The sequence below is a fragment of the Scophthalmus maximus genome, chromosome 19 (genome assembly GCF_022379125.1).
Source record: "Scophthalmus maximus strain ysfricsl-2021 chromosome 19, ASM2237912v1, whole genome shotgun sequence".
In the NCBI taxonomy this organism is placed as follows: Eukaryota; Metazoa; Chordata; class Actinopteri; order Pleuronectiformes; family Scophthalmidae; genus Scophthalmus; species Scophthalmus maximus.
The window spans coordinates 11,517,511-11,535,000 of NC_061533.1; the positions used below are offsets into that span (position 1 = coordinate 11,517,511).

The 17,490-nt window shown below is 41.7% G+C and overlaps 2 protein-coding genes across 2 annotated transcripts in view; both read left to right on the forward strand.

Moving 5' to 3' along the window:
• The first annotated feature begins 1,809 nt into the window (after positions 1-1,809).
• On the forward strand, positions 1,810-5,398 carry si:dkey-251i10.2 (uncharacterized protein LOC562682 homolog). Its single transcript, XM_035640038.2, has 5 exons — positions 1,810-2,057; positions 2,721-2,833; positions 3,064-3,173; positions 3,977-4,041; positions 4,129-5,398. Exons 1-5 carry the CDS (start codon positions 1,865-1,867, stop codon positions 4,236-4,238), a joined length of 591 nt encoding a protein of 196 aa, XP_035495931.1. The 5' UTR covers positions 1,810-1,864; the 3' UTR covers positions 4,239-5,398.
• A 2,785-nt stretch (positions 5,399-8,183) lies between these two features.
• opn4xb (opsin 4xb) overlaps positions 8,184-17,490 on the forward strand; it is a 10,335-nt gene continuing 1,028 nt past the window's right edge. Inside the window, exons 1-9 of the mRNA XM_035641112.2 lie at positions 8,184-9,161; positions 11,149-11,282; positions 11,440-11,643; positions 11,930-12,101; positions 12,201-12,362; positions 13,913-14,020; positions 14,207-14,381; positions 14,820-14,966; positions 15,167-17,490. The exon at positions 15,167-17,490 is cut by the window's right edge and continues 1,028 nt beyond it. Of these exons, the coding sequence (XP_035497005.2) occupies positions 8,995-9,161; positions 11,149-11,282; positions 11,440-11,643; positions 11,930-12,101; positions 12,201-12,362; positions 13,913-14,020; positions 14,207-14,381; positions 14,820-14,966; positions 15,167-15,574 (1,677 nt within the window). The 5' untranslated portion in view covers positions 8,184-8,994 and the 3' untranslated portion in view covers positions 15,575-17,490. The remainder of the gene's footprint in view (positions 9,162-11,148; positions 11,283-11,439; positions 11,644-11,929; positions 12,102-12,200; positions 12,363-13,912; positions 14,021-14,206; positions 14,382-14,819; positions 14,967-15,166) is intronic.

Genomic DNA, 17,490 nt, shown 5'->3' on the forward strand with positions numbered 1-17,490 from the left:
GAGTGTGAGTGACTTTCTACTGCACCTTCTGCTGGTCCGTGTGTCTCTGAACAGAGTTGTTGGGCTGACTCGGACAGCCTCCAGCTTTATATTGTAGAGATGGATGGGAAAATAACAGGAAAAGTCAATTGACCCTTAACTTTGCACACAATTCAGTTTTTTCTTCTTTCAGCCGTCGCTCACATCAGCTCTTAGGAACTGTGTTACCAAACAAGGAAATGTTCTGTTGGATTTGAATTTCCCATGTTCACTACCCAAACTGAACAAACTTCATCTAGGGGAAGGACGTTTTCAGGATCCAAATATAGGATTGGTGATAGTTCAGTCATTTCCAGTGATTTGACCAACTTTATGTTTTTTTAATAAGAGAAAATGTATACGTAAAAGTGAAAGAGGCTACGAATGTGCTGATATGCAGAGAGCAGCAAATCATTCATTTCTTATTATCGTATTAATAAATCACTATCATTTCTCATTGGATTCTCATTTTAGAGACAGTGTGCTACTGTAGATTGCACAAACACAACAAGGCAGCAATTTTTCAAAATGTTGCTGTAAAGTTATCCTCACATTTCCTGCTAAGATTTTGATAACATGATATGGAGCAATATGAAGAATAGAACACGCTCTGTGACAATGCATATGCAATAAATTGAAGAAGAAATGAATGAAGCGATTCAGTAATCAGCCAGAACAAAACATCCTCAAACAGTCTGGCCAGAAGTCGGTTTAAAATATAAAAGAAGATTGTCAGACGACTCTGCTATAACAGTCTGATGTATGACTCATAATGCCTCTTAAAGTCCGCTTTTTCATCATAAACTATATCCCATGAATGATGAATGAGTTCAGTCCATCTTCACAGAGAAATGTAAATTTAAAAAGATGAGAGCCAGAGAGAACTTGTCATGGAGGAAGGTATTCTCAGGTAAGTGCAATGCCCACAGCACTAAGGTCCCTGGTTGTCGGACGACAGTCTGCTTCTTCATCTTAGCGTCGCGGTCGCTCCATCTGTTCTCTTGTATGTAAAGTAAATTATAAATATACATCATACAGACATCAGAAAGAAAGCGTGAAGTGTCGAGACTGAGAGACAGGCCGGCACTTACGTCGCGTCTCTGATGTTAATCATAAATCCAGTAATAATTCATTCTTTTTCCATTCCTTCTTTTTTAATCTGACTTCACCCTTCTTTTTTTTTCAAAGACAAATCCTTTTCGAGAAACCGAGATTAAACAAATTTCAAGGACGCAAAGACACAATCCACTCGCTGCTATGGCCCAAAACGAAAATACTACAAATGAGAGACTAATCCTTTAAGTACAAAGATTACACATGGCACGAACTAAGGAAAGGGGATTTTTCTCTGAAAACCTTTTTCTGATAAGTGCTCGGGAGATGTTTCAAATGACTTGCCGAAGTAAGATTTTGAGTGGCAGTATTTAGGCTCAGCACATGAAGGAAAGAGAGACTCGATGCATGCTGACAGCCCACCATGTGCAAACTCTTTCTATGTTCCTCTTGGGTAATTGAATGTTTATGCCTGTTTACAACTCCACGGAAGATAATACAGTTAATAAAATGTTGTCATCATTATGTGCAACTGTTTTCTAACTTCTAACATCCACCAGCCACGATTCATCTTAAGCACAGGCTTGACGAATCACTTTGGAACATCAGCTGACGAATATCACTGAGCGCGAGCACGCATGTGAAAGCACATTTCATGGTCACAGAAGCCGTAACTAGAGAAAATTCATTTTTGGTTTTGTGACGCAACAGCATCACTGCCTTGGGTCGGCCCTGTGTGTCACCATACACCGACGTGTTCAGCTCGCAGTGCGGTAGCTTTTCATTCAGCCTGATGGAGCTGTTGTTGTCTGCTCTCCTGGCACTTCAAGTGCTCAGTCTTTCTAGTGGCTACCCCAACGGGGCTCCCACGGGTGCCTGTGAGGACATGATGCCTCGCCACGCCGGGGTGCAGCCTCAGCCATCGCCTGCGCCCTATGTTGTTCTCACCAACTCCAAGACGTTCCAGCCAGGCCAGCCCGTCACAGGTAAGACGCCCGTGTCGGCTTCCGTAGATGATACATCACACGAGTAGTATTTAAGGACATTTCAAAAAGAGACTGCAGATCAATTCGATCTTGTGTTGACCAAATGTGTGGGATTATGGGTGATGAGGATGGAAAAATCGTATTATCTGTCATTTGAGCTTTGTTACACCATCGCTGATTCAAGTAAAAGAGCTTTCAACAGTGATCTTTAATTCATTCATCTTACTCTGGGGGGGGGTGTCATGTTGGGACGAGCACAGAAGTCATTGGATCTTTCAGAGGCTGTCGTCTTCAGATCTTACAGAACAAACACATACGATTACAAATTTGATTTTTATTTAAACACCCTATATATGTTTCTAATGACATGAGCATTTTTTAACATAAATGAAGCAAAGTGACACATTTTTTGTCCACCTCTTACTTTACGTGTATGCCTTTTTTTTGTAAACCATTAAGTACTTTATCATTTTAATCATTTAACATGCACCGTTAATAGTCTGCAAGTTATCTTGATTTGCACATTATCTAATTCCGTAGTGATTTAGCTAAAAGGCCATGTCAAAGAATATCTGCCATCTGTTGTGATATTATAATTTTTTTTCTTTTCCCATTGTGTCAAATGAGATGAGATTGTCAATTGTTCTGTTGGTCTCCCTGCAGTGACCATCACTGGACCAGAATACAGAGGTGTGCTTCTCGAAGCTCGAACAAAGGGCAGCAACAACGCTCTTGGGAACTGGAATAATCCACCTCCGGACACAAAGTTTCTTGAGGTGAATTACTGCCGCTGTTCTCTTATGCTGCCAACAACTCTTAGAGTGATAAAAAAATAAATATTACAGATGTCAATATAAGAAATCCAACCCAGAGAACGATGTGTTGTTCGTCCACATCCTTATCTCATACATCATTGAATATTTCATGAAAATTAGCAAGCAAGACAAAACCATACGAGTGGAAATGATTAGATCAGCTGACAAGTGTACATTTTGGATGTTCACAGTGCACCGGGAATCCACAAGGAGCTGTTACTCATTCCAACACCAACCTGAAGGGCAATGCCACAGTATACAGATGGATGCCACCCAACTCTACAAACCCTGTCTACTTCATGTAAAGCAAAAATACTTTTTCATATATTTTTCACCATCACAAACATTCACCTACTCTTACCAGCTGTCAGCAGTCCCAAGGAGGGAGGTTACACAGATATTGTACAGTTCGAAAGTAATTTATTATAACCAAATTAATAAACATGCAAAAAAAAGGATGTGTGAGTAGGAGAGTAATCAGATGCTCAAACTAAAGAAAAAAAAATGTCATTGGGGACAACTAGTAGCCTTGCTTATACCTAACAGAAATATTGGCTGCAAATGACTTACCAGTCCCTACGCTTCTGTCAGTTCAGGGAAACATTAAAGTTACCTGGCCAGAACCTACAGAGCAACACACTTACTGGAATTCAAGTAATCCAGGAAGAAATTCAACCTCATTACCCCTAAAAAACCCTGTTATGACAGATCCCAGACGAGATGTATGATTGTCACTTTGGGTGAGATGTATCCCGGGTTCAAGTCCCAGGCTAGAGATTTGGGACGAGACCCCAATTGTTACCAGCTGTTAACCAACTGTAGCTTAAATCTAGTAACAAGGATGGAGGCCACAAACATATTTTATCATTCCATAGTAATTCATTTTGTCCAAATTACTAAACATGCTAGTTAAAGGATGAGGTGTGTAAGTAGGAGAGGGATCAGTCATGTGGAAGTGTGTGGAGGAGTGAATATATCATGTGAGTCAGTGTGATGGAGGGAGAGACACAGAGAGAGAGAGAGAGAGAGAGAGAGACTGGGAAAGCAACACCCGATTTTCAGGTAAAAACCCTCTAACACTCTCTCTAAACATGTCGTTTTCAGGGCCACAGTAGCTCAGCAGCGCGCAGTCTACTGGATCAATGTAAGATCCAACCCTCTGACCAGAGGTAGGTCTACAGCAGGGTGACATATCAAGAAGTTATTTAAAGTGAGAAACGTTTGTGTAGTTTTTGTCATTCTCTTCTGTTTGTCAGGAGCGGCAGGAGGTCTCAATTTGGCAACGGGTGCAAGTGCTGGAATGGCTGACGGAAAGCCTCTGCTTCTCCTCGTGTTAGGTTCTCTCATATTACAGGTGCTGGCGTGAGCAAGATGTGAAAACTGTAATGCATAAAAATTCTGGCAATCTATTTCACTCTGACCGTTGAACGATTTGACAGTCAAAAGGACTGTATGCCTTAATTATCAAATGATGTCAGCCTTATGGCTTATAGATGGCACATGTACATGAATTTGAAAATGCATCACAGAGTTTCATCCATTGCTTTCATGGTGTGTGTTCTGCCATATCTATACTATATAACCAAACACGTGGATGCGTGCAAAATGCAAATATAAGACCATGGTGAGTAACTTCCGCCTCTATTTTATTTGACACTTTACTTCAGCATAGTGAAATTGTGCAACAACAGGTGGGATATACCTGTTGTGTTTAAAACCCACTGGAAATCTGCAATTTGGCAAAGTGTGCGTTGTTGTGAAAAAGCTTGCTCCTTACATATTTTGCATGGATTGTTATGAAGCTCCTTTAATTTGATTGTCTTATTTCATATTTCTGTATTGATTGTAGGCTTATGTGTGTATCTCTGATGATCAAGTAAATCAGTCACATCTCACAAGAAATACGAGACTTTTTTTTGATCTTTAAAAAACAATGTTTAGTAAGATTTACCAGAGAACATCACGGTCCTCTACAAATGAAGAGAGAGAGAGAGAGAGAGAGAGAGAGAGAGAGAGAGAGAGAGAGAGAGAGAGAGAGAGAGAGGTTAGGGGGAACCAGTACCAATGTGGTGGTTTGTTATTGACTGGAATTCATTCAGCTATTGAAGAGCACAGTATGACCTGTTTTTTTCCACATCAGTTGATGTACAACCTATATTCCCAGTTTCGTGGTTATGTAACCGAGGCAGAACTTAAAGAGGCTTACAATGTGCATTACATGATTTAAAGCTCAAAACCATTTCCATGATTTCCTTTTTGACACATGCTGCTGAGCAATCAAACCATCTGTGCACGAAACCAGAGGAGCAGGTGGACGTGGAATCGTCTTTTACTACAGCGTGAAACAGCCTTACCATGACAGGAATATGTAAATGATGGAGTTAAAATGTTTCAAGAATATTACATTTTTCGGCAAAATATCCAGAACAGCAGACACCTGATCACAACATGATTGTTATTAAAATGATGATGATGTGTGCACAGCTCTCTATAACAATAAAGGGCAGATTTTGCGACAGAGAGGGAGATTTTGTGTCTCCCGTGTTTTATTCTTCATTTATCCTTCAGTTAGCATTCATGTGTGTGTACAGTGTAGGATTAGGGTTAAACAAGTTCAGTCCGGACCACTATAGTCAGAATTCATTCATTTCAATCCTCGCTATTTGTTATATTTGGCAGTACGGTTCTGTTCTGGGACCTCACTGCCCTTCCGCATGCATACGTTGAAAGCCAGAGGTAGGGCGAGCACACCTCCCTACCCTTCCACGAGCCTTCCCAGAAAGAGAGGAAGCGAGAGCAGCAAATACACCCTCCCAGCACAGAACAGAGCCGGCATCAATGACGACACACGACGTTGACTGGGTCAGATACAGCATGAAAAGGAGGTGCTGGGGTAGACGATAAGCTGAGCCATCAGATGATGTGAGCGGGCATAGAGATCTCTACTGTCAGCTGATGTGCTCGATCGAGGCTGAACCTGATTTCGTGGCCTGCGTGAACTAAGCCTGAGAAGAGCTGCAGTTAAAATGTGGTGGGATGTCAGGGCATTGGCCAAAAAAACCAATAAATCAGTATTTAGTACTGCATTAAAGTATTTTACCCATGATCTGTAATCTGGATTGAAAAGTAAGCCTGTCGTAATTGCTAAAGATCCCACATCAGGACAACAGGCACCAGTTTTTATGCTGACAATGCTCTGTATACAGCATATGGAACTTTTTTGCCCCAATGTTGTAACATATTGATCTCCAACTGACTCATGAGTCAGAGGACGCAGGCCTAGTTACGTGGTCAGCACCACTCAATAATAATTAATCCTTTTCCACTGAGAGCCGAAAGCCAGAACTATCTTCAACTAAGAGATTCATGTCCAGGATTTGGGCACCAGCACCACCAGCTGGTTCAATATTAATTGACTCATTGACGTGTGCAATGCTGACCTCCATTGTCCAGGTCACGCTCTCTGAATTCCACTCCACTGATGTACTTTTCCATCCAGATAAGGTCATTTATCAGGATGGCATGGAGTGAAACAGAGGGGAATCTAGATAGTTGGCACTCTGAGGAACAGAGACATGGGCTTACAACCTGAAGGAAAACACCTATCATGTATCCCAGTATATATATATATATATATATCTTATATATCCTAATAATCATGTCATTTATGTAAAGCAATGTTATTTCTCCCGTGTGTGAATAGGCTTGGTATCTTGTGCTGCAATGCAAACACCTTATTTTCCACATACTGTTGGATATGTTTGCTTCATTGCGTAGCCTTCCACAATATTGGAATTTTAATGTGATCGTGTTGAAAATGATTTAAATATTAATGTCATCTTTTAATTTGAATTCATACCACTGGCTGCGTACATCTGGGAGAGCTGACATCTTGTAACGTTCAGAAGCGTTTGGTTAAGGACGACTTCTATCTCTTACCTTTCGCTCTGATCCCATTTAACTCAAGGTTGTTGCACTCACTTATTAACATGACAAGTGGCTTATAGTCATATCACAAAGAAAATTAGCATCAACACCCAATTAATGTAATTAAAAGGTTCCATCTCTTCTGTTTTTTTTATACAAGTTTTTGACGAGACATTTGGTTTCTTTTTATCAGAAATGTTCCCATATTGCTCGGAGGGTAAGCGATGGAGAATTACAACATAAACCTCGCTCTCTATGTTGCATCAGATGTCCTTTGTATATTTCCATGCTGTGTTGACATGTAAACATAAACACAAACACTGATTAGGTTATCAAGGCTGGCAGAACCCTGCTGCAGTAATCCTCTGCGATATTACTCTGATATGGCGTACAAATATATATACACAAGTACACATACATGTATATGTGAACAGACAAGCGTGCAGGCACATGCACACATAGCACACACACATGTATGACACATACGTAAATGTTTCCGGGCACATCAAACACTGGTCCACATGCATGCACAGTGTGCAGATTAAGGCTATCCCTTGCTGTAGGGGCTTAGTTGGCATTTCTGTCTAAGCTCAGCATTCTTTAACTCCCTCTACTCCCTTTATCTGCTTTTATCAACATGCCCAGCACCATAAAAAGCAATGAACAGAAGACGTGGCATGCGTCCAACCCGTGTCCCACAGGGGGTCATAAGAGCATCATTCACACTCAGGTGCACCAGGTGCATCATTTAACTAAGAAATGTCAGTTTGCCTTACTCACGTCTTACCAGAGGGCACAGAGACTTTCTTACAGTTGACACTTCTATAAATGCACGACCTATATCTACAGCTGAAGCGATGATATTAAACAATGGAGGTGTGTGTGTGTGTGTGTGTGTGTGTGTGTGTGTGTTTTCTGGATTGTGATGTGTGCCTTGCGAGAGACTGAGGCCATGGTGAATTGGCTTTATGAGTTATGAGCGGATAGACCAATTAGTCGGGGTGGCTTCATTAGGGATCTTGAAGAGTCGTGTCAGTGACACAATGATATCGCGGCAGAGCTTGCACCGATTGTCACGACAGTGCTTGAGTGCCTGCAAAATGTTTTTCGCAGAACAGAACTATTCAGCTGACTGCTGCAGATGAGATGCAGACCGGTATCAGTAGTAATGGAAGCAGGTGCACAAGCACCATAATGTGCAATGTGCAATGTGCCAGTTTACGCAGCTCTCAGCCGGAATGGCTGTTAATGCTGGTAGAGTTAGTGAACATCGTGTCGGTTATGTAAGCATCTGGTGGTTAAAGGGTGAGAGCTCAGGGTTGGACCATATTATATGGAGGGTGGGATAGAGGGAGAGCAGGCGAGGGAGAGAGAGAGAGAGAGAGAGGACAGGGTTGAGAGAACAACACAGAGCAACATGGGACAGTGAGAGAGAGAGAGAGAGAGAGAGAGAGAGAGAGATAGTTGCTACTTGGCAAGACAATCAGAGACAAGCCACGGATTCACAGCCTGGTGCACAGCTGGCGTGACGGGTGAGGAGGCTGCAGGCTGCAGGCGAACACTGAGCGGACAGACAGGGACAATGTGTGGCGAGTGTTGGATCTAATGTTCTGGAGATTTTCATCAACTCACTAGCACACGAGTGACACCGCAAACATTTGGACCACATGCAGGTGGAAGACGAGGCTTTGGGACAGCAGACCGCAGGGGAGTCACAGAGAGGATGCTTCTCGTAAAGTATAGGGTATATGTGTGAAAGGGCCACGGACGTCATCTGGCGTGGAACATTACCGGACAAAGAAGTTACTTCTACATTCTATTTCAAATATATTCTGGAAAATGTAGTGTCGACAACTTGACAACATTTGGCATTATAGAAGAAATGTTCACATCACCTCTTTCGGCGTTCCAGCTTTTCCTCCAGATGTAAACGCAAGGACTTGATTGGATTCGCCATTTCACATCTTCACAAAGAGGAGATCAACTGGTCCATATCGTCAGAGTGAAACTTGATCAATCTTGACCTTGATCTAGCTTCATCTCGAGACAATTTTGTACATCTCCATTGCACCTATCCAAAGCTCCTATTATAATACCAGCTATGGACGGCCGGCACAAGCCAAAAGAAGTGGATTACAACGTGGTGGACCTTCTGCATCCGGCCAGGTCGGCAATCCTGATGAGGTGTTTGAGCCATGTGGTCCGCTGACAGCATGGAGCCAGAGAAAACACACACCCAGAGCAGCTTCTTCAGCAAGGTGGACGTGCCTGACCATGCTCACTACATTGTTGCTTTTTTTGTCTTTGTCATCGGGACACTGGGCATCACTGGCAATGCTCTGGTTATGTTCGCCTTCTATAGGTGGGTTTGTATGAGTGCTCTGTTGTTTATTTTCTGAATTGTGTGTGTGTGTGTGTGTGTGTGTGTTTATGCGTGCGTGCATGTGCATGTGCATGCTTGTCTGTTCTTTTCAGTGGATTTGCAAAGTTTCATCTGCGGGCCTCCATCAGAGCCCCAAGGAGATGTTATAATCATTCAGAGTTCTAGGAGAGAGTTGAGCAGATGGAGAGGCAGGCGAAAGACTGCGTATATGTCGGGGGCAAATAATGCAATTTGCCAAAAAACTGTGTGTGCAGGAGTGTGGGCTTTGATTGTTGGAAATTATTTGAGTGACAAAATTGAAATGAATTGTTTTTCGTGTATCGCAGAGGGAGGATGGTTGTTTGCGATGCCTTTTACTCCTCTGAGGTTTAAAGCATTTCAAAAAGCTGCAGATTACCAGTAAACTAATCTTTATATCTTAGTGTCCGACCCGAATTATCATCTTAGTTGCATGGCAACAAAGTGAAGCGTAGTGTTCACAGGGTCAAATCTGTCCTGTTTCTATGAGAAATGACGTGAACTGCTATGTAGAAAAATTGCAATTTCAAAGTAGAGTGAGCTTTTCACCATCTCATAGTGCAAATATGCTTCTGCCCAACAAGTGCAGGGTCGTGAGTGACACAACATTTTTACCCTAATAAAAATACTTCTATTTTTTTCTTTTACCATTTCAGTACTATGTGGTTTAGGCTCCTTGGGACAGCCAGTACAGCATCATCGTATGTTATGTGTTATAAAAAAATATACACACAATAAAACAACGTGCTGTGACTCAAACTGATGACTGCATGAAGACAGTGCGCATTTTAATTTTCCATGCAGTCCATTTATATTCACATGCAACAGGTAATGTTTAAAATACAGTGCCATCTCTTTATATATATATATATATATATTGTACATCATTCCCCCAGATAAGTCACTCAGAAATTTTAAACTTCCTTTGAGAAGTCAAGGAGGGAGTGTGTAGGGGGGTCAGAGAATAAGTGGGTCAGAGAGAAAGTGTGTGCATGTGTGTGTGTGTTTGTGTGTGTGTGTGTGTGTTTGTGTGTGTGTGTGTATGTGTGTGTGTGTGTGTGTGTGTGGATTGTCGGGAGCTTTTATGTTCCATCTGTCCATCAGAGTAGATGGATGGATTAGATGGACCCTCCATTGTGTTGTGATAATTTGTGATTACTGAATCAGAAATGCACATGATTTTATGGGTTCTGAGAAAATTCACTCACACCGGGTGAGTCGGGGAGCGAGAGAACGAGGGAGATAATTGTCTCTCAAGCGAGATGTCACCCGATATAATGATTTTCTAGGAATAAAGTGAATATGCATACACATGTACAGACACTTTGTGGCACAGACACACGGAACCCCAGCTGTGATATACATATACATATACATAAATACACAAATTATTCACAGGTATGAGAGACCAGCTTGTTTGGTGTTCTGGGGGAACTCGGGAAGCAGCTACTTTTAATTCAGGAGAACACAGACGCAGAGTTAAATCAATAGAGAGCTGTGGAGGCAGACAGCAGGTCAATGTGTCGCTTCATCAAGCTGGTAGGAGGCAGGTTCACACAGAGTTGATCAGTTCAGCCACAGGCTTATGACTCAATAATTCGGACAATGAAACGATGCTGTCGTGATGATCAAACAGGTGATGATCACATTTGGTATTTGTGGGATTAGGAATTAGTTGCTAGAGCAGATGCCACGGAACAGTGTCAGTACAGTTTGCATTTTTTCGTGTGCAATGGTCTATCTAAGGAACACTGTAGTGCATATTGTGCCAATAAACATGATGTTATCAAGAGATTCATCTCCCACTTCATAAAACTAAATATCTGTTCAAAAAAATACAACTGAACCCCCCCCCCCCCGCAGATTTACTACAGGAAGACAACCACAAAATGTGTTCATGATTTGTACTTACCTTTCCTGTGGTTTCTGTTTTTGTGTGCGTTTATAGTAACAAGAAACTCCGTAACCTGCCGAACTACTTCATTATGAACTTGGCGGTCAGTGACTTCCTCATGGCCTTCACGCAGTCACCCATTTTCTTCATCAACTGTCTCTACAAGGAATGGGTGTTTGGAGAGATGGGTGATTCTCCACTTTTTGTTTTCTGATCTAATACACTCTGTTTAATGTTTCCCTGTTATTCAAAAAGATCATAATACTTCAGATCAAAAACACATTGGATAAATTATTATTCTGCTGCTGTGTCATTTTTATGTTTGTACGTGCCTATTCCCTGTAGGCTGTAGGATGTATGCATTCTGTGGCGCCTTGTTTGGCATTGCCTCCATGATAAACCTACTGGCCATCTCCATTGACCGCTACATAGTTATCACCAAGCCGCTGCAGGCGTTGCACTGGAGCTCCAAGCGAAGAACCGCCCTGGCAATCCTCATGGTCTGGCTTTACTCTCTGGCTTGGAGTCTGGCTCCTCTCGTCGGCTGGAGTGAGTTTCCTTTACATTGCTGTCTTGTTGATTTAAATGTTGGTTGCCAAACATTAACATTGTAAAATTGAAACAGGCAATTCACGTGTTCTTGGTTCCTAACCGCGATGAACAATCTGATGTAGGGATTAATGGAACTAACCTTCAACACATTTGACCTTTGATCTTAATCTAATGCACCTCAGACATTAATCTAAACGAGAACAAACATCTTACGATGTTTTAGCTGATATCACAATTCTTATACCCTGAATACTCATGTGTATTTGTCCTTGTACTCTTCTAGGCTCTTATATCCCTGAGGGCCTGATGACATCTTGTACATGGGATTACGTCACATACACATTGGCCAATAGGAGCTACACAATGATGCTTTGCTGTTTTGTTTTCTTTATTCCACTGGGCATCATCTTTTACTGCTATCTCCTAATGTTTCTGGCTATAAGGAAGACTGGCAGGTACTGTAACCTACGTACCAGAGTTCACATGCGAACAATTTTGTTTGAGTTTTAATTATCTAAGCATTAACTGGCCCCTATTTCCTGCTCTACCTACAGGGATGTAGAACGTCTGGGGACTCAGGTGAGGAAATCCACCCTCATCCAGCAGAAGTCCATCAGGAGTGAGTGGAAGTTGGCGAAGATCGCCTTTGTCGTCATTGTGGTGTATGTCCTCTCCTGGTCACCATACGCCTGTGTCACGCTGATTTCCTGGGCTGGGTAAGACTGATTGCACATGTGAGATTTTTATGCTGGTGAAATTTGGTTTGCTGCCAAGAGAATAAAAATAATTTATGATGGTTTTATAAGTTTCCTTGTACATTTTAGATAATGTTTCTTCTTCTGGTGGGATTGATGTCTGCAATATCTCCTCAGGTTCAAAAATGACCTAATATTGTCTTCTGTTATTCCACCGTTTTTGCATTTGGAACAACAGTCACATACTTCTACATGGAAACCTCATTAAGAAAATGATCTGGTGTATTAAGTTTTCTGATGTTTTGTTGTTTCAGATTTTGTTTAACATTTTTTCCCTTTGAACTTAATGGACTGAACTTATACCACTTTAAAATCCAACTACTTCAGCATATGTTCTGCTAGAGACTTCATTTAAACTTTAAAAGTCTCATGGAAAGGGTTAGGGTTAATTTGGGTTAGGGTTATTGGAAGTTTTTCAATTATCATAGTTTACATTGATATGTTTTTTTTCTGAATGGTCTATGGGAGCAGTTTATAGTGGGTGACATCATGCATATTCAGATCAGCTGATGAGACTGCACAAACATACAGTAAAGGACAGAGATTAACAGTGACACACACAAACAAACAAGCAGCTTAGTGCTGGGATAACAGCAACCCAGAGCACCAGTCCCCCACTTGTAATTGCAGTTTAGCTCCAGCCTCCATGAAACAATGCAGCACAGCTGCCACTGAAGTTATATAGAGAAACATTCACACTGAGTCTTATTTAACATCTTCTTTTGCATTCTTACATTCTTTTAGAAACTTCATTCAAACTACAAACAGTTTTTGAGTCCAATCTGTTATGGCGAAAAGAATCTGAAATGGAGTTTGAGTTACAACAGGACTAAAATGAATCACATCCATCTGCCTGCTTTTTCAATAAAATTAATATCTAATACATCAAACCATTCATTTTGTATAAAGAATTGAATCAGGCTTGGTGTTTGAAGGATCGAGGAATCCCATTCAGAAGAAATACAGCAGGACTAGACTTCCAGGTGACATGCATGCGACACACTGACACTGGCAGTTTGGATAAAAATATCCTCAAAATGGCGCTGGAAGTGTCATTATGTAAGGGTTTGTGAGCTAGAGGCCAAGTGCCCCTGGATGAGTGACGTACAACAGACGGTGAAGTTGCTAATCTAAGCTATCATACCATTCATCAAACCACATGTTTCTCCTGGGACATACAGTAGGATCGGATGCGGTTATGTAACTTTGAAGTGACATCTTTTAACTGCTCATTCATAGGGGGAAATGTAGTTTTGTGTGTGTGCACACACACACACACACACACACACACACACACACACACTATCAGATGGATTTAACAACCCCTCTGGGGCAGCTGGCACATTTTGGCTAATCCCTGACCTGAAATGTCCCCTTCATTATTTTTGCAAAAATATTAAGAGATTAATTGCCATGCCAAAACCAAGGCTGGCATTTGCACATTACAAACAAAAAAACTGTGAACTACATACTGGATAAACTTTTTGATTCTGCTGTTCTGTCTCTTCCAGATATGCCAACATCTTGTCTCCATACTCCAAGGCTGTTCCTGCAATCATAGCAAAAGCCTCCGCTATCTACAATCCTTTCATCTATGCTATCATACATAACAAATACAGGTAGAGGATGAAGTCATTGTACACATATTGTCCATCTTGAAATGGATGACATAAGTCAAAGTAATTCTGACAAACTGATAACATTGTTGCCAAATTGCAGTTATTTGCATGTTCAAAAAAAAAGGAATGCTTTTAAAGGAATAACATGAGCCTACCGATGTAATTTGATCACTCCGTACTCATTAGGACGACTCTAGCAGAGAAGTTTCCCTGCCTTTGGTTTCTGTCTCCTGCTCCTCGCAAGGAATGCATCTCCTCCTGCTCCATCAGTGAGTCGTCTCTCAGGGACTCCATCATCAGTAGACAGTCCACAGCATCAAGGTCACACTTCATTACAGCCGCCTCCAACTCCGCAGACACGGTAAACGTATATCAGTATTTTCCCACCAACCAAAGTGTTTGTAGAAGCTTTCGTATGTAGAAACTACTTCGCTCATGATTTAAGAAAACTGTTATATTGTAACATTCATTTCCATAAATCAATCGTAGATCAGAGTTACTTACCATGGTTTTTGCGTCTTACATCTGCAAAAAATGTGTTAAATTGGAAGGTAAATGTCAAAACGTATGACCTTGTATTGATTAGTTTTGATTTGCAAGTCACTTCTCATCCAGCAAAGTGCACGAGAGAGGCTTACTGTGATCTAATATAAACAAGGAGTGATTGCATCAATGCAATAGTTTCCTGACACAAGGGTTTTACTCTCAGAGTGACCTGTTTTTGGAAAGTTGATGATCCGAGGTGGTTTCAGTTTAGCTCAGTCCAGTCCAGCTCAGTCAGTTCTGCCCCCTCCTGCAGGTACTGAGGGATGTGGAGCTGGAGCCTTTGGGCAGGAAGTCATGTGATTCCTTCAGAAGCATGTCGTCGTACAATCAGTCTTGCCGAGGGAGGAGTTTCAAGAAACAGCTAGAGCGGAGGAACACAAAGACTCATCCAACAGAGAAGGTGAGAGAACACCACAATGTGTCAATTCAGCTTAAATGTTTTTCCCCCCAATGTGAACCTGGAGGCGTTTGAATCACACCAATTCTATTTTCCTGCATGCATTCATGCATTATGCAATTATGTTTTGCAAATGATTTTGTCCTCGTGTGTTTGTGTTTGAATGGTTTATTTATTTATTGTGCTTATTTTTTTATTGCTAGTATCCATCTGCCATGAATGAGTCGTCGAGCACTTGCGAGCATGAACTGGTTTCCTGCTCTCTTACCATCGCCACTGTCCCCCTACTAGTTCTAACCAGGAGGCGCAGCCAGAGTCTGACCACTGATATTTCAGACGCCGGGGGGGAGAAACGCAGCGTCAGGGATTGGCCGAGCAGCCACAAGAGCGACTCTTTTGATTCCCTGAATTTCGGAAAAATCCCCTCCACCGACCCCAGGTCGCCCCAGGGTGTGCCACGCATAATCGTCATCAGTCCCACTTCTGAAAGCAGCCTCATCAACCAGGACAGTGTCTGCTTGGGGGAGAGTATTGAGGCAATGGAGGACAGCGCTTTTGTCAGTCTTAACTTCTCATCGGAAGTCTTTGAGGCGGTGGAGCTTCTCTCATAACGAGCTGGACTTCATTGCTCACCCTTGTGTTCTTTTTCTCCGACGTCAGACCACACATCGCGCCACGGGCCCTCTTCCCACAGGCCCAGACTCGTCTCGGCTTTTGAAAAAAGTACTCGTCCACGGAAATGGATCCTTTACCGTCTGTTTCTGAGTTCACCTGATCGATGCTGTGAAACAGAACTACACCACTCTGTTTCTCAGAGAGCTGGAGTGCAGAGTAAACGTTGGTACGGCAAATGTAACAGTATGACCTGGTTGCTGGTATGCAAGTGGGCAGTGTTTGCCAGACTTGGCAGGGGCACCGGCACCCTGAGGGGCAGCATGGGACACAGCATAGTTTTGTTAGATCCCTCAAATATGGAAGTGCAAAATGTTTTGATGAGCTTGGGGCCCAAGCTTGACAGGCTGCTTTTTTTTATTTTTATTTTTTTTTATGGCAAATACACACATAGGTGAAATTGGGATATAGAGGTGTTCTTTTTTGTGGTTTTTAACGTATTTATTTGAGTTTATTTAGGTTCATGTCACGTGTTCTCTGCTGCAGACCGAAGACAGGATGTTTGCATCAGATATTACATCAGTCCAGTCGAAGGTAATGCTCCTTTTTCTCAAAATGTGAACACTGCCAAAAGATGAAACATTTCTGTTCCTTTTGAGTCAGTATCACAAAGAAATTGAAATGACGACTCGATAAAAAACTATTCTTGGTAGGAGCTCCTTTAGGCTGCGTGGACCTCTCCAACTTCTCACTGGCAGCGAGACGGTGGTGTAATGAAAAAAGTGAGACTGTTGATACTGGTCAAAAGACTAAGGTGGGGTCAAAATGTGTCTCTATGAACATTTTACATTTTCTTTGTGGTGACTTTTAATACGTCTTGCTAACTGTGTGAACACTGTGCTTAGTAATGAATGCTCCACTGTTCCCTTGACCTATTCCTATTCATAAAAAAAACAAAAAACTTAACTGTATTATTTGTGTTGCTTTTGAAAGCTACGGCGTTGTTACCAGTGATGTGAGCGAGTGTGTGCTCTGATTGTCCACGTATGGGAAGGCAGCACCGGAATTGCAGATTAATATATGAAGAAGAAGTTCACTGAATACTTGTTTTTTCATTTGTCTTCATTCCTTGATGGTTAATTGTCCCTTCCCTTTAGACAGAGCATCATCACTCACGTCAGTGATTGACATCTGCCCTTGCTTCTAACTGACACAATTTTCCTCCTCCTAATTATTAAAATCTTTTTAGAGGTTATTTTGCAGAGCCCAGCAAATTACTGCAAGTACAAAATCAAGCTCTTTTAGGGGAAAAAAAGTGACATCATGAGACGATTCACAAAGGCGAATGTGAACAAAATGTGACTGGAGTCAGATGTGATGGCTGTTGTCATCTGCATTTTAACATGTGATACCTGCGCATTACTCATTCAATAACAAGCAATGCTTTTCATGTTAATGTGCTCGATATTTCTGAATCCAGCTTGTGGCACAATTCCTTCAGTCTGGGAAGAGAAAATATGATTATTCTAATGTACTGTAATTTTTTTCAAAAGCAGGGATGTGTTACCTTCAACCCCTTGGTCTAAGCTCTTCACTTGTCAGGTCAACTCTATCACCACACGGACCCGTGATATGGGACGATAATAAATAATAAAACCTGGATTATGTTCAACGACGACTCTTGAGCATGGTCAATGCCAGCAGTTCTTTATTTTAAATGAAAAGCAACAATATGATCAAAGGGAGAGAAAGACTGTGGCTATGGCCAATAAACTGTGGCTTAATGTGAAGTATGGCTCGTCAAACAAGGTGATTAAAGACGCCAAAAAGTCTCACTTGAAAACTTGTGTCAATGATGAATGCATAGCCCACATTGTACTTACTGTACAGCTATAGTTTTATCTTAACACCAGAT

What these genes read in the sequence shown, in the direction of transcription:
- si:dkey-251i10.2 (XM_035640038.2), top strand. Translation starts at nt 1,865, where the DNA reads ATGGAGCTGTTGTTGTCTGCTCTCCTGGCACTTCAAGTGCTCAGTCTT. An exon ending in GCCAGGCCAGCCCGTCACAG is followed by an intron (nt 2,058 to 2,720) that starts GTAAGACGCCCG and finishes GTCTCCCTGCAG; the next exon opens with TGACCATCACTGGACCAGAA. An exon ending in CGGACACAAAGTTTCTTGAG is followed by an intron (nt 2,834 to 3,063) that starts GTGAATTACTGC and finishes GGATGTTCACAG; the next exon opens with TGCACCGGGAATCCACAAGG.